This window comes from Leuresthes tenuis, unplaced genomic scaffold (genome assembly GCF_036924035.1).
Source record: "Leuresthes tenuis unplaced genomic scaffold, fLeuTen1.0.hap1 SCAF_8, whole genome shotgun sequence".
Taxonomy (NCBI): Eukaryota; Metazoa; Chordata; class Actinopteri; order Atheriniformes; family Atherinopsidae; genus Leuresthes; species Leuresthes tenuis.
The window spans coordinates 12,836,983-12,853,301 of record NW_027325362.1 but is presented as its reverse complement, the minus strand read 5'-3'; the positions used below and the strand labels follow the sequence as shown (position 1 = coordinate 12,853,301).

The 16,319-nt window shown below is 42.3% G+C and overlaps 2 protein-coding genes across 3 annotated transcripts; one reads left to right on the top strand and one right to left on the bottom strand.

Annotated features, from left to right (window-relative positions):
* The first annotated feature begins 1,246 nt into the window (after window positions 1–1,246).
* polh (polymerase (DNA directed), eta) lies at window positions 1,247–6,533 on the top strand. Of its 2 annotated transcripts, XM_072390885.1 has the most exons (10): window positions 1,247–1,533; window positions 2,133–2,267; window positions 2,353–2,606; window positions 2,708–2,886; window positions 2,964–3,067; window positions 3,205–3,324; window positions 4,525–4,648; window positions 4,873–4,938; window positions 5,046–5,218; window positions 5,313–6,533. In XM_072390885.1, exons 1-10 carry the CDS (start codon window positions 1,397–1,399, stop codon window positions 6,268–6,270), a joined length of 2,250 nt encoding a protein of 749 aa, XP_072246986.1. In that variant the 5' UTR covers window positions 1,247–1,396; the 3' UTR covers window positions 6,271–6,533. The 2 variants fall into 2 exon arrangements, with proteins under 2 accessions (XP_072246986.1, XP_072246987.1); XM_072390886.1 differs by lacking the exon at window positions 1,247–1,533 and having other exon boundaries at window positions 2,188–2,277.
* An 811-nt stretch (window positions 6,534–7,344) lies between these two features.
* gtpbp2a (GTP binding protein 2a) lies at window positions 7,345–15,926 on the bottom strand. Its single transcript, XM_072390884.1, has 12 exons — window positions 15,545–15,926; window positions 14,712–14,738; window positions 14,174–14,358; window positions 13,830–13,938; window positions 13,550–13,747; window positions 13,205–13,379; window positions 10,679–10,898; window positions 10,400–10,535; window positions 10,267–10,325; window positions 10,000–10,171; window positions 9,634–9,798; window positions 7,345–9,393 (listed from the first exon to the last, which is right to left on the bottom strand). The coding sequence occupies exons 1-12, from the start codon at window positions 15,743–15,745 to the stop codon at window positions 9,211–9,213; spliced, it is 1,830 nt and encodes a 609-aa protein (XP_072246985.1). The 5' UTR covers window positions 15,746–15,926; the 3' UTR covers window positions 7,345–9,210.
* Window positions 15,927–16,319: the final 393 nt, after the last annotated feature.

Below are 16,319 nucleotides of genomic sequence, written 5' to 3'. Positions count from 1 at the left end.
TGAAGGCTATTCATGTGAAAAGAAATTATATTTCAAGGTAATTGTCCTCAATAATGTGTAATTATTCAAATGAATATGTCATACTCTCAAAATTGAAAGTTAAAATTGCATTTTTTATTTATTTTGTGATCACCTACTTAATTTACCTTCATGTTTCTACAGGCAGTGGAAGAAATTATAATAGAAAAAATAAAAGTGATACATGTATCTTACTTGTTTGATTCGGGCTGACTGGAGATGTAATAGTCTACATAGTTGTAGTTAAGGCTTTGTGAACAGTTATATGCACTGGCATCTGTCATTTTTCATTGGCACACCAATACCAGCCACTGCGCTCTGTCTTCAGGTGACTCAAAGTCACACTGAAAATACCAGAGATACTTGTGTTTATCATCACAGTCGTTCCATCTATTAAGCCAATCTCATCTATTACACAGGTGCTGCCCAGTCTGCACCACTGGGTTACTTCTGTATTTTTATAGTGACATGTAACTGTCACACTTCCTCTTTCAAATCCTGCTATTTCCTGTGTGTCACGTACAGACCTGACAGACCTGACAAAAAGCACAAGAAGCATAGCTTAACTGAGATATTTCAAACACAGTAGGCGCTTCACAAAGAATGTTTGTGTAATACATTTAAGGGATTTTCACAGTACTTGAGGTGACAGACAGCTCAAAATGCTGTCGAACATCTTTTTTCTTTTTAATCCTCACATCACATAAAAAAATACTTGTCTGTATTTGTCACATCATTTATAGTCTTATATAGTTTTATTTTAGGGTCCAGCAGTGAGTAAACCTGCTGTACTTCGCATGGCTATCAAAACCTGAATCCTCTCATACATTACATAAATATAAAAAGATACATGAATTATTGAGTTTTATTTACTTCCTATTTATACTATAGTTAAATATCAGAATCAGCTATAGCATATTGGGCAATTACATTAACACACAAAAGGATCTGGCAGCAGGTGTCTCTCTAGTGCACATTATGTAGATCATTTAGATATTAACTCCATAAACCACACAATAAGCAAGCAACATTAGCCTGTGGATTATATACAGTAACTCTATTTACAACATGCTAACACTTGGCAAAACATAGCATACCATAATTTACAAAGTAATAACTGAATAAACGGAAAGGCTTTTACAATGACCAGCTGTTACTGATGTTTTGGCTCTTACGCTCATACGTAATCCTCACATCCCGTCGACTTTTGATGACGTTTTTATGTAACTGCAATTCTCTGCGCCAATTACGGAGCGACAGCGTTGTGTTATTTTGGCGCTCGGTTCAAGTTCAGTTAATATGTAAATCTTCTCACAGCTATGAAATAATTGTTCTGTCAGTCAGTGGACGTTTATTTCTCGGACCCTCGTCGTTGCTGATGGAATATGGGAAGGACAGAGTGGTGGCGCTGGTTGACATGGACTGTTTTTACGTCCAGGTGGAGCAGCGGCTGAATCCGGCTCTCAGGAACACTCCCTGCGTGGTGGCACAGTACAAAACATGGAAAGGAGGCAGGTGAGTTACTAACACAGAGAATCAGTTTTTCTGATCAACGCAACTTAAACACAAGCTGCTCAGCCTTTGGATACCTACTCAAACAAATATCTCTACTTGAACTTAGGGCTGTTATCCAGTTGCTGTAGTTTGCTATGTGTCATGTGAGTGTAGTGGGTTAAGTCAAACATCAACTGGTTGCATTACAGTTCATAAACAAGTATAAGCAGCGTTGCTAATGATGATGAGGAGGTGGAGGATCTTTAGGGCTCAGGAGTTCAAGGAATATGTTTTTCCCAGATCGTGAACGCCTTTCAGGTCTCCTGCTGAAAGACACCTTTGTGACATCATCAACCAACAGTGCGTTGAATTTTTAACTTAATTTTTTACTAACACACACTAGACATTTCTTTCTTCAACACGCACTGTGTATCCACACAGTTTGTGTCTGTTCAGTTGCATTGACCATTTGAACTGCTGTCTCTGTGTTGGTAACTCACCCGCCCGCATCTCCAGCCACTAAACCCACCGGATGTACTGCTGACATGTTACTGCAGTTTGTACGGTTGGCATGACTTGTGAAAACCTAGTTGCACATGAAATATTATCCTCTGTTTTAGCATCATAGCGGTGAGCTACGAGGCCAGGGCCCATGGTGTCACCAGGAACATGTGGGTGGATGACGCCAAAAAACTGTGCCCGGATCTTCAGGTGGCACGAGTGCGCGAGTCCCATGGCAAGGCTGACCTGACACAGTAAGTGCTGGTAATGTTACATCCCCACACTTTGTCTTGTTGGCAAACAATCTGTGTGTTTTGGTGCTTATAACTTATTTTTTAGTTACAGGGATGCAAGTGTGGAAGTGATTGAGGTGATGTCGCGCTTTGCAGTGATTGAGAGGGCCAGCATTGATGAGGCCTACATGGATTTGACTGCTGCAGTCCAGCAGAGGCTAAAAAACACAACTGACAAACAAGTAGAGGCTTGCCTCAAGACCACGTACGTCCAGGGGTACCCACAAAGTGGACTGGAACCCTCCACTGCGGACGGCTCCAGTCCAGGTGACCTGACAGAAGACTCTGTTTCAGATAAAGGTTGGCCATAACCCAACTTTTAAGAATTTCCCGTCTACAGTAAGCTTGTATGAAGACTTATACTTTCCAAACTTATCATTAAATATCATTTTGGTCCTCAGAGGTGCAAAGGTCCAGAGGTCTGCAGCAGTGGTTGGCATCCTTACCTGCTCCTTTGTTAGGTGAGCAGAGCTCTGCAGAACTGCAGCTAACCATGGGAGCGCTTATTGTGGAAGAAATGAGAGCAGCCGTGGAGAAACACACAGGTTTCAGCTGTTCAGCAGGGATATCCCACAATAAGGTAGGGCAGACTCTACTGTAAGTCTTATCTATGAACAACCTTTGCAGTACTAATCGTTTACTTTCTACTTTTTTAAGGTATTGTCAAAACTAGCCTGTGGTCTGAACAAACCTAACAGACAAACTATTCTGCCTCTGGACTCTGTGACTGAACTTTTCAACTCTTTGCCCATCAGCAAGATGTGAGTTGAAAGAATCAGTCTACCTTAGAGAATCAATTCCTCACAACTTGCACTTATGTTCTGATATATAAGTGTAACAGTATAAGTGGACTAACCAAACTCTGTACTCTTGAAAAAAAACTATTTTTGCTGTGCAGCCGTAACCTGGGCGGAAAGCTGGGTGCCTCGATTACAGAAACTCTGGCTGTAGAGAACATGGGAGATCTTACTCGCTTCTCTCAGGCCCAGCTGGGACAGCACTTTGGAGAAAAAACAGGGTAAGTGAAGAAAGAGGCTAAGTTCACATCAACAGCTACATTCATGATCAGTACAGATCAGATTTGATGGTTCATAGACACAACTATAAATGTCTCGCTTCTGACTTTCACTTGAAAACAACGGGCAACTGTACCGTTAGTACACGTGTGCATTAAATGCCTATTTGCATGCATCATTAGCACGAACAGTTGTACCAGAAAACATATTTATGAGAGAACTTGGGAGATTAGATTGAGATATACAAAGTGGAAGTTATCGCAGGTAATTTAGGGATGACATTTTCTTCTATAGGACGGCAAAAATTTGTCTTTTTAGCAGCTGCTGCAAGCAGTCCTCTTGTAGTGCTACAGGTTTAACAACAACACTCAGCTCATATATAAGCAAAAAGCAGCATGGAATCAGTTATGAGCGTCCTCACACTATGTATACGTGTGTGTGTGTGTGTGTGTTTGTATATAATCTAGGACCACATACTGAAGTGACACAAATTGGATTAAAGAATCTGAATTTATGGTTGCAGTTGTGTTCTCGCAGCTCTAAAAAAAAGAAAAACCTGATACAGGAATACAAAATTGACACAAGAAAATCAGGTTTGAGACACTTCAGTCTGGTATTGTAAATGCAACCAGATCACTGGGGAAAAAAATCCTGTTTAAAGGAAAATTGAAAGATTTTTAAACCCGGGTCGTTTTTTACCAAACCTGTGGGTCTGTATTGTTAATGAGGTCAAAACAGGTAGGAATCGGCTTAGTTTTGATTGAGAACGCCATTACTGGCAACTGAGAAATGGTGGCAATGAAACTTTATAACCAGCTGTCTCCTGATGTACTTTGTCTGTCAGGACTAATGTGGGACATTAAATTCTATTCTCCATGTCTCAGCATCAAATAGATTTGGCTCCTCATTAAAGATCTCCGGTAGAGAAAATGTGGCAGATAATCAAACTTCAAAGGCCTACTACTACCGTATGATCCACCATTGCAGACAGAAAGTCAGCCTGTAAATGAGCCAGAAAGTGCAGAGGAATACGCCAGTCATTGGGTCAGCCAGTATGTTACCCCGGGCAACATAGGAGGCTGCAGACCGTTCATCTGTCTGATGATCTGCACTTCAGAGATCATCTGCACTTTGAACTGTGAACACTTTCTTGTTTAATTCCTTATTACCAAAAGCACTTGTTGAATGTTTCCACTTTGCAGCCAGTGGCTGTATGACTTGTGCCGGGGGATCGAGTTTGAAGTTGTGAAACCCCGACAGCTTCCCAAGTCCATTGGCTGCAGTAAAAACTTCCCTGGGAAGACATCGCTGGCTACTAAAGAGCAGGTATAGGCCATCAGTCGCTGTTTTACTGCGTTAAATCAGGAGGTCTAAAATATTACTTTATCTTTTAGTTCTAGTTTCACATTGCCTGAAATGTTAATCCTCTCGATGTGAAATGAAGACATACTGCAGTAATTATGTTAACGAGACTGTATCATTTAATATAATCTAGTTTTTACTCCTGATTTGCACAAGTATTCGTATGTTAAAATTCAACCTCTGTTTAGGTACAGTACTGGCTTCAACAGCTGGCTCTTGAACTGGAGGAGAGGCTGACCAAAGACAGAGAAGTGGTAAGAGAAAGTGGCCCGGTTGGGTAATATTTTTCTTCTCACTTCTTGCAGCAGTTTTGCTTTCCTCAGCAGGGTTTTCACATCAGTGTTTTCTTACCATCATACAGAATGGTCGAGTCGCGAAGCTATTGACAGTCGGCGTGCGTCAGCTTGGTGATAAGAGGCCAAGCAGCTTTTCTCGATGTTGTGCGTTGGTTCGCTATGAGGCAACCAAAATAGCCAGTGACAGCTTTGCCATTATCAAGAGTCTAAACACAGCAGGAAACCACCAGGCAGCATGGTAATTAATGTGGAATAACACTGTAAGAGGCGTTAAATACTGGTGAAAGGAATGCTGTGTGATTTAGATGCTCTGTCTTGCATTATATCCCCAGGACTCCACCCTTCACCCTGCTACACCTCTCAGCCAGCAAATTCAACGATGCGCCATCAGCTGGAGGGATCGCTGGCTTTCTCTGCAGTGATGTTACTTCATCTCAGAGTGTTTTCTCCCCCTCTCAGTCATCTATTCAGCCACGTTCCGAACTGAAAAATGGCTCTCCGTGCAAACAACCCGGCACCATTCGGTCCTTCTTTCACAAGGCGGCTGAGAAACAAAAACAGGGTCGAAAGCATGAAGAGGAGGAAGATGATGGTGTAGGTGCCAAAGAAGTCCCCCCACCCTCTACCCATGACAAAGGATCTGACACCGATACAGAAATCAGCTCCCCTGCATCCTCTTCTAAAAGTTTTTCTCACTCTAAAAAGGGCGCAGCAAGCCCTTCCTCTGGCATCTCCTCTTTCTTCCATAAGAAGAACCTTGAAAGAAACTCACAGGTCTCAGTGTCATCATTGGACAAACCTGAATGTGGACAAAATTCTGTGCTCATGGGTAAAGATGATCATAAAGACTCTGATGCTGTTGCATCTAGGCTACAATCGCAGCGTAGCTCAGAGTTCACATCTTGTCAGACGCCATGTGAAGAGGAAAGGCAGGAAGCGGAGCTCGATCACCATCCTCCCAATGTGGCTGGAGAAGACATGTTAAGCTGCGACCGCTGTGGTCGGGAGGTGCTGGTCTGGGAAATGCCTGAACACAATGACTATCACTTCGCTGTGGACCTCCAAAATTCACTCTCTTCGTCCACAAATTCAGCAGCCATCCCCTCTGCCTCCTTGGTATCTCCCTCCTCCAGTGCCTCTCTTACTCCTCTTAGGGTAGGAGCAGGGGGCACAATCCAGTCCTCCCGGGGAAAGACAAAAACCCGGGGCCAGTCAGGACCTGCGCCGAAAAGACCCCGCTCCCAAGGCGCAAATACGGGTACCCTGGATTCTTTTTTCAAGAAGAACTGAAGATTTTAGACAGGCCTGCATTTGCTGTTTATGTTGATAATTTGTAATTATGTTTGTATAAATCAAACATATTTAAAGACGGAGTGATCTTGTATTCACTCGAAGAATGAAAAGCCATCTTAGCTATGTACAATAAATGTTTTTTTCTAAGTCACTGGTGTCATTGTATTTTAAAAACAATGTGTACAAATGAAAGAAAGTTTCTATTTATCTAATTTAGTTCACCTATGTTTTAAATTATAAAGGGGAACGTGATACTTTAAACCTGCTTTTTGATTAAAAAAAAACAAAAAACAAAACTTAACAGTGTACATTACATTGTTGTAATATTCTGACTGACCAGCAGGTGGCAGTGGTGAATTGTCAAAAAAGCAGTCCTCACTTGGTATGAAGCTTCTTAATTACTCGAAATAATGACAATAATTTTCTTCAAAATACGGTTAAATTTGAACTGTATTGGCGAGTATTTAGGCACAACTGTATTAAACTCGCTTTGGTGTTTAAGCTAATCAGACAAACTGAGCACCAGTCACTCGCAGGATGTAATATGGAAATTTCACTAAGGTTTCTCCAGTTGAAGTATTTTGCACCTTTTTGTCTAATATTACTGAACCATCACTACCATCATCTGGTTCACAGATAAGAGGCTTATTGAATGGAGTTTTTAACTGGGGAGACTTTGTTAACAGCATAGTAGTTTGGGCTGATTTAGGAACTTCCTTCACTTTTCCAGTCAAACCAATATTTAGTGCAGTACAAATTTGTGGACCTATAAAAACATTTGATGTTAAGGCAAACGTTGGTCAAAAAGCTTGATTAATTTAGTGCTTCATGAGCAGTACATGAGCCTGACCTGACCCAAATCATTCTTGCACTATATTGCATCAGACGGGGTATAGAATAGGGAGGGGCAAAACAATAAAAAGAGAAATGTTGCCTCTTCTAAACCCCACCTTTTGTAGTGAGTCATGGGTCTCTGTGATACGAGAGCCGTAATGCGAACACAGTGCACGATGACATGGTTGAGCTTTTTTTTTTTTGGTTTCATTCAAATAAACAAAACAAAAATGACTGTTGAGGAGGTAATAAAAGTTTTATTCATGTACACCATGACACACGAATTGGATCTGTACATAAATATTGCATTTTACCCAACAAATGATCAAAATATTACATTTTCGATTCAAAGGAGAGAGAGAGAAAAAAAGGCCCTCAACTTGGGTTTTGAATATAGTGAAGATGTGCCCGCGTCTCAAACTGCAACAGTGAAAAGATGTGAGTCAACTGTAAAATCGGAAACTTCTAGAAATCTATAAAATACAACTAATGCATTAAAACAAACTGACTCCTGAACTCTTCATAGATGCTTATAAAAGAATTTGGTTGAAATGTAATCCTAAAGTCCCTGTCTTTTGCATATAAACTGTACTGATGCTGCAGGGGCTACAAAGACCACAGAGTAAAAGTGTAACGTGTATAGAAATCCGGTCAACATGCAGTAGTAAGACACACGGTGAGGCTAAAACTATGAATCAATATTCACCTTCAAATTTTTTTCTTTTAAATAACAAAACCTGTTTCGAATGATAGCACCAACTTAAGTAGATGTTCGTTCCTAAGTTGTAAAACTTTGGGCTGTACTGGAAGGCTACTCAAATGGTAGTTCCACTAGGCACTGTGTTAAACCACGTCTAAACCTGTGACATCAGTAACTTAAGTGAAGAGACAACAAAAGGTACCTCCGTTATCATTGCTTTTAAACAAAGCTGCATCAGTAGGCACAATCAAACACACACCTTTGGGACAAACAACGTGGTCTGGTTTTTTTTTTTTCTCTTTTTTTTTTTTTCTTCTTCAAATCCCCCAACTCTCCAAAATCAGCAACAGACACCTCTGCTGGAGTGGTTCTGTGAAGGTGGAATGCCGTCTAATACAAGATCTACGCTGACCTGAGTAACTAAAGCACTTGAAAGATAGCCAGCGAGATAGTTACAATCACGCTGCACTTCCGTGAGGCATTATTTGTGACTAAAAAAATAAGTCTCACTGACAAATGTGACAGATAAACGGTGATTGCCTATGTGAGGGATTTTGGCATACGAACTAGGTCAAGTTCTTCCTTTGCATACTTCCGTACCCATTTCACCCCCATCACAATCTAAAAGCGCCCTTGTCTGCAGCACAGCTTGAAGCAAAGCTTCTCCCTGACTGACGAGCTGCGCCTGACACAAATGCGTCTCGTTGCTTTTGCTCTTCTCACACATAACGCAAAAGCAGTCACTAAGACAATCTGATCCAGAAGTATTCAAACAGCAAGATCCAAGGTTTTTTTTAGGCACTATGCTGGTAACACAGACTAGCTGCTGTGGGTTATTGATTATGTATCACAGAGATGATACCGATTACACCTTCAAGTCAAAGCATCTCCTACTTAGCGAAAAGTTATCTGCTAAAAGGTACATCAACATTTGAAGTTCAGTGCAAATGAGTGTGCGAATCGATTTTGAATTCGGAGTACATTTAGGTGTAAACTTAGCAGGCAGCACCTCAACGTAGATGTGAAAATGTCCCATTTGCTACTTACTGATCTGCGCTTTGCTTTGAAAATCACTTTGGTCGATGTTGCTGAGTTAGCGTGCTGTGCAGACAGCTGAGGGGCTTCCTTTGAGCAGTGCCAAGAAAAGGTGACACTCTTTAAAACTCAACACCAGAAAGCAGGTTAAAATATCAGCAGTTATTCAAAAGGCCGAAGAGGACATGTGATAACAAGGCTTGGTGGGGGAAAAAAAAAAGGAAAAAGGTAAAACCACAGTCCTGTAGAAGGGATTTACTGTGCATGGACAGGGCAGGGCGGCTTCTTGAGAAAGCAGGAAGCCGTTTATAAAGCACCTTGTTTTCGGGGCGGGACGGTGTTTTACGCTGTGGTCGTGGAACTACATTTTAGGCTTCCTCATCTTCCACATGGGATGGCTGGTACTGGGCCAGGGGCTTCAACTTGGTGACGTGACCGATACCTTTAGTTGCTCCCTCCCTGAAGAGCACCTTAGCCCCAACTTTGAGATATTCTGGGTGCTTGATGAACTTGAAGAGGACCACTGCTTTCTCGCCTGTCCTCAGCTCCTCCTGTGGTGCAGAGATCAGAAGAGGATTCAAGCAAAGGCTGCATTACGAATCGAGGTAAAGTACGGAGGAATTAAATAGTGTTGTTTCATGTTGTTCTTAATTCTTAGAAATCAAGGTAACCCATGGATTTTTCCTTTATAAGATAAAACATGTTCACAAATGAGCGTTGCTTGAGCCAAAATTATACCAATTAAACAGAAACTGATTCAAATGATTCCATTTTACTTTGGTTGAACGAACCTTGCCATAAACAGCTTCCACTGTGGCGGTCTGTCGCACATTACCAATGTGAACAGTAACCTGGAAGCCCTTGTGGAAGGTCTTGGCATGGAAGAGGAGCACAATCTCTGCTTCAAACATCCAGCAGATAGTCGGATCCATCTCTGGACTCACCATCACCATGCCCTGCGGTGTTGAAACATAGGTAAGACTTCAGTGTGTGTAACATGATAATGTGGTTGGGATTGAAACCGTGAATTTAAAATGCATAAATGTATTATGGTATCACCAGAACATTAAATATCCAGCATCAAGTATCGAGTACAAAATCAGACCGATTCCGTTAAAAGTGAGGTACACACTGTAGCAGAACATAAAGAGTCTGACCTTGCGAAGTAATGATCTGTCGAAGTTTCCCAGGGCAAGCGTAGCAGCCTGGCCAGCCCTGAGTACTCTGCATGCTGATCGATTCCTTTGGATGCTGCCGATAGTCAACTCGTGGAACTGGCCTGAGTCTGTGGGCCCTACTACAAGACTATCTCCCTCACGGCAAATGCCGCTGAATGATGGAAGAGACAAGAGGGTCAGAGAGGTACAGAGCTTAAGAAACAAAATATTGCATCTTGAATGAAATGAGGCTTTCAACACACTGACCTGTACAGAGTACCTCCCACCACTGTCCCAACCTCTGGAACTGTGTAGATCTCATCCACCTGTAATGATGGACACGGGTGCGAATGACGTCCAAATCATAGCCAGCTGATCGCGTACTTCAACTCAGACTTACCTGAAACTCGGTTAGTTGCTGCATAAGCTCTTCCTGCTCCTTGCTGTTGCTGAGAGGAGGGATGATGTTGAAGAAGACCTTGAGCAGGTCCAAACTCTCACCAGTTACACTGGACAAGGTGAAGATAGGTGTGATACTGCCAGGAAGAGAGCAAACACAGAAAACGGGTATCAAAGACACAACCACCTGGGTTCTAGCCTCTGCTCTTAAGTGTTCTGACTAACAATGTAAAAACTTAATACACTGAAACAGGCTCATGTACTTATATAAGTGTCATACTTGGGTGACTGGGCAAACTGCTGTGCTGCTGTGACGGCATCATCTGTGCTGCTTACAACCATGGGCACTTTGTTGCAGCCCGGCTGCTTCAAGACGCGCTCCAACTGCCGCACCGTGCGCTCCACAGTGGACCGTGTGCAGAGGTCCACTTTACTGATAACAATGAAGATGGGCACCTTCAGGGCCATGGCGAGGCCGAGATGCTCCCGTGTTGTACCAGCTGGAAGAGGGTGGGAAGCACAGAAAGTAGGGCACAGCAGTGCAGTTAGTTTCATCTTACCTTTTACTGCATGAGGTCACTACAAAAAGAAAAAACTAAAACAAACTCTCAAGCATGCAAAGACAATGTTTATCTGGTGCTCTTTTGTGGGGTAGGTTGCATTAAACAAGCAGTAAAAGATCAAGTCTCCTACAGAAGCACATAAGATTGGCCTCTTGCTCCATGTCAAACGACTCGTCCAAATCAATTCAGACACTGTTGGGACCCAAGATAACCTTTCTTATCTATATGCTGGCAGTAAATTGCAGCAGAAGATCAGGCACACAGACCGATAAGGCCAGGTAGATTTTCCCATGACGTGCGAGTGTTATGTCATTGAATGAGACAGATGGGATAGCAGTGCAGGGAATATTCAAGCCTATACAGTATCAGTATCCTCAATGTTTGGGTTGTTTACGGTGCAAAGCAATAACTCTTCTAAACTAAGGGATGTCTCCCACAGACGACAGTGTCTTGGATGTATGCCTGGTGGGTTAAGTTTCTTTGTAAACAAAGCTGGCTCTTGTATTCCAGAGATATGTTTAGTACGTTATATCACAGTTGTGATATGGGTCTCGACTTGTGCTACATCACCAAAAATGCTGATGGTACTGGCCCATAGGATGTATTACAGTGTAGCAGAGATTTTAAATACCCTGAATTCTGGGCAGCAGTTTGTGTTTTTTTTCCTTTTAAGCAGATCGAAGGTAAATAAACATGAGAAAAAATGATTTTCTCCCTGAGCATTTTCAAAGGTAGAGCTGGTTAATTGTCATATGAATGTTTCACAGTAGAGTGAAATACCAAAACATCACAACGCAATACAAAAAGACCACTTGCTGTTTGGCTTTTTTTTGGCCGGTCAGCCGGAGCTGAAGACGAGCCCTATGAATTACACCTATCCATTACCCCGTTTCATAATTAAAGCTGTAGCTCTTGGGTTCCAGGCAGCATGTCCTATCCCGTCTATGGCATAGCTAACACGGTGTGCATTCTTGACCCCCGTTTTTCCACAGCACAACCTTTCCCACAGCAGACATAAACACAGCAACGTCTGCAGTGTACCGAGAACAGAAAGCAAAAAGGAATTTAAGCAGCTGAATGTACAGGCTTTAACAGGATATCAAGCAATAAATGTTGAGTTTTTTTTCTCATATATGGATTTCAAAATCAATTGATGAAATAGAATAAAAACTCTGTTTACGGACCGACATAAGCAGATACAATACTTACATAACTCCTTTTGCTTAGTGCTATAGTATTGTAAATCTAAAGAACTGAACAACAGTTTCTCAAGCATATCATAATCTTTTATGATTTGTTCATCAAGACGTGCCTTACATTGACAGAGGCTTAATATAGTTCACATATAACTCCACTCTGAGCCTCTGAGTGTTGTCTCGGGTTTCATATACTGTACCAGTCTGCTTGCCACTGCATTTTTATTTTTTTTAAATGCCTTATCTCTGTCCCCTCATGGTGTCTGTCAAAGCCTCACCTTCAACTTTGCAGAGACGGAGATAATGTGAGTCAAAATGGCAGAACTATCTGAGCCTGCAGTGTCTCCTTGTTCGGAAGTATTTTAACCACAAACTGCTGCAAGCTACATTGAAATGTGAGTTTACAGCAACAAAAGCCTTTTGGAAGTAAAGCGGATAGCTGCCCGTTCCGTTAGCATCATCAGCTCAGGGTACGTCGTTGCTGGATCCAAGCTCCCTGCTCACAGTCCTATTTGTTGTTTATACAAAACAAAAGAATATGTAAACTATTGTTTTATTCTTTTTACATCAGAAGACTTATTTGCATTTTCCTCTTTATCCCATTATGACCTGGAGTGATTTTTGCATCATTGTAACTATAAAGCCTGAAGCAATGCACACGATTTAAGAATTTTAAAAAAACACTGACAAACATTGGGGCAAAGTTACTAGTTTTCAACTTTGAATGTGTGGAGACTTTAAATGACTGAGAAACTGAGTGTAAATGATCTCTTTACTCTAAAGAAAACCACACTAATCGAGCCTGGTGAACAACAAGCCTCAATTCAAAAAGGCCAATGCCTGCAAGTATTTGGGACTTGCTTACTAATTCATTTGCAGAATCAGGTTTAGATTCGGGTCAGGCGCTGTGTGTCACCTGGCTTTGCTGTGATCAGATGCTATCTTGATATATTTTGGGACTCGCAGTGCCAAGCAGACACGGGGGGGAGATGTATTTGGACGGCTGGTTTGTTATGTATGCTCGGAGCTTCATCTATTAGTGCTCACCCATGCCGGTGTTTGCGCTGACGACCAGCATTGCGAAATCTGGACAGTAGCTGGTGAGGCCAAAAATGGTGGTTTTCAGGTACTTGTGGTGACCCGCCAGGTCAATGAATGTGATCATTTTAGAGGCACTCTCACAGATCTCCTCTGCTGTCCGAGACTCGCTGTAATTCACAACCTAGAAAAAAAATAAGGGTAAAACATTCATCAACGTTAGCTGCAGAAGCAGTATTTTACTGAAAGCTCCAGAAACCAGGTGTTTAAACAGCTTTTTTGTAACTATAATCACGTAAACAAAAAAACCTTGATTGCACGTTATTTATTCTGTGGCAGAGGAGTTTCCCTCACCTCTCCTTTACTGTTAAAACCGAGGATCTCAAAGCTGATGCTCGAGGTGCGTCCAGTCTGGATCTCATGCAGATGCCTGAAGAGGTTGAGCCTCGCTCTTCCCCGTCCATTGTCCAGCTCGCCCTGTGTCAAAACACCCAACAGGGTGGACTTGCCCGAGTCCACATTACCCAGCACCGCCACTCGCAGGTCTAAGAACTTAAGGAAAAACAGCAAAGGGGAAAAAAATATCAACAAAAGTGTGAAACAGACCGGACGCCTTTACAGGAGCCAAACTAACCTGCTGGTCATCTGGCACCTTCCGAATGAGAACTTCAGCAATCTTGCGAGGCACGTCAGAGTCATAATCAACCTCCCGCTCTCTCAGGACAGTAATGTCAGCTCCAACTCTGTCCGAAAAAAAAAAAAAGACGACAACAGTAAATTGTAGTATTTGAACTGCATTGCAAAAATACAGAATGGAGTCAATTTGTTTCATACTGGAGACAAACATCTCTAATTCCTTTGCTAAGCTTTAATTTCCACTTAATTTAGTTTGGGTTAAAGAGGGAAGACGTGTTAAAGTCACTTTCAAATCAGGATGACACAAGTAACAAAAAGCAAAAAGACACTTCCTGGACTTACTTCTCTGCCAGCTTGTGGAGCGTCTTCAGCGATGCCCTCATGTCCTCCTCTGACAGTCCCACCAACATGCCATTATCCTCGACACCTATTTGATAGACAGCTTCACCTCGACCCTCCTGCAGCCGCCATTTCATTTGTGTCGCCAGGTGCTCAAAGCGGTATTGCGTGGGGTTCACCAGCTTCAGCTAGAACAAAGCAATTCATTTAGAAACCCAAACTGCCGAAAGTTGAACAGGTCTAGTAAGTAGTCAACTAATTATGATCCAAGTAACCAAAGTTAAACAGGATTACTGTAGGACTTGGATGATTAAAAAAGGTTGATGCTGGGAAGCAGCTGTTCAGGTACTAAAAGTGTTCTTGCTAATCCACAGCGGTGTTGAATTTCCATGGGGGAGGCTGCACTTATATGCTCTGACATTGTACCTACACGTTGCTGACTGACTATAACAATGTGGCAATAACATCTAATGGCCACAGTATGATGCAACCGCATCTCTTTGAGGGAAATGGGAGCATACTCGCAGCCGTACTTGCTTACCTTGTACTCTATATTCCCCTCTTCAGCCTAGGAGACAGGAGAGAAACAACAGCAGTCAGACAGCACAGAGGTGACAACAGGCTGACGATTTGTTTAAAGACAAAAAAGAAGAGCAATGTGACTGAATGAGCACTAAGCTTGTGCTGTGAATAGGTAGGCACTCACTGACAGCAATACAAAGTGACCAGCTGCTTAGTTAGCCTTAATACGCAGCCACTGTCTGTGTTATTAGGCAAAGCACACATATGCGCGACAGCCGTTGTGAATACGCTCAAGATTTATTAGGATGTGGGACAAACTGGCTTGCAACTTTTTAGATATGCGTGAGCTTGTTGCGCGAGTTGAAGTTCGAACGACTGAAAAGAATCTAAATGTCATCGCAATGCACAGCAACACACTTATTTCCTGAGAGTTGACAGAGCGTCACTCCCCGTACACCCGCCCCCCTATTTACAAACACACACAGCTGTTCCGCTTCTGCTAGCTAGCTAAATATTAGCCACCAAAACATCAAGTGGTCTTTCACTTCACACACACTCGGTCTTGTGCTGGGAAACACAAGTGAATGGCATATTATAAGTCTGTAACAAATGGCAGATCTTCCTAATCTCAGCCTAACAGGACCACCTCATCTTCCCTCGCCGACCTGCTACGTGTCACTACAGACACAAATCCGCTAACCCCGGTGACAAGAGAGCCTTTGACAAATCTATCATTAGTTTTACACGTCATGCAATTAAAACAATGGTTATGTTGCCAGACTTTGTCGTCTTTCGAGAACAACAAAGGCTTGACTGCGCTAGCTGTGGTTTGGAGCGTAATTTCAGTCCTACCTCCGGAGGTAGATATGGGGTGTTGTTGCTTGGTTTGAAGTTACGAGAGCATCGGGCTTTTGCTTTCTTGTTGTTCTTCGCAAATGCCTTTTTCGAAGCAGGTCCATAGCCATTCCCCGTTTTGTTGTTTGACGCAACACCTTGAGAACAGGAGCTGTGTCCATTTCCTGATCCAAACAACTCCGATACCCGCGCATCCATCGGCTTCTTTGGGACCTAACTTATTAACTTACTACTACCTGCCTAAAAGGTTTGCTATAATATCGAAATATACCCCGGGTCAGACATGTATGTGCTGATATTTATGTCAAAATATCCAGCTAATGGTAGCTCATATCCCCTATAAAGCAAAACAAAGCCCAATGAAACCGAACAATAACACCACCGTCCGAGGCTGTAGCTTTGAGCTACAGTGCGCTTACGTCAGCAAGAGGATGTGTGTGATTTGTTCAACGGCAGTGCGCGAGTGAGCGGTCCTCTTTGATTTCTGTTTTGAACTTGAATTAATGTATGTTTAAACTCCGCCCAGCTAGCAATCGAGGTGTTTTCGGCATCGATACAAACGCAAATCGCTTTGCAAGCCTTTGCATCAGACGAAAAAGGAATTACGTATTTGTTTACAACGAACATGAAATGTTTGTTAAGAATAGATTTCACAAAATCGAAAACCTACGTTCTCTTGTGACATGAAAAGTTTGGCATTAATAGGCTTCAGTGACTCCTTTGTAGATTCATTTTCAATATTACAAATAACGTTTTCAGTGACAATTTGAAA

Excerpts from the sequence above, each read along its gene's own strand:
- polh (XM_072390885.1), top strand. The coding sequence starts at position 1,397 with ATGGAATATGGGAAGGACAGAGTGGTGGCGCTGGTTGACATGGACTGT. Across the intron at positions 3,068-3,204 it reads TCTTTGCCCATCAGCAAGAT|CCGTAACCTGGGCGGAAAGC; the intron begins GTGAGTTGAAAG and ends TTTGCTGTGCAG. Across the intron at positions 3,325-4,524 it reads CACTTTGGAGAAAAAACAGG|CCAGTGGCTGTATGACTTGT; the intron begins GTAAGTGAAGAA and ends TCCACTTTGCAG.
- gtpbp2a (XM_072390884.1), bottom strand. The coding sequence starts at position 15,745 with ATGGATGCGCGGGTATCGGAGTTGTTTGGATCAGGAAATGGACACAGC. Across the intron at positions 10,536-10,678 it reads CAGTTTGCCCAGTCACCCAA|TATCACACCTATCTTCACCT; the intron begins GTATGACACTTA and ends TCTTCCTGGCAG. Across the intron at positions 9,799-9,999 it reads ACAGATCATTACTTCGCAAG|GGCATGGTGATGGTGAGTCC; the intron begins GTCAGACTCTTT and ends TCAACACCGCAG.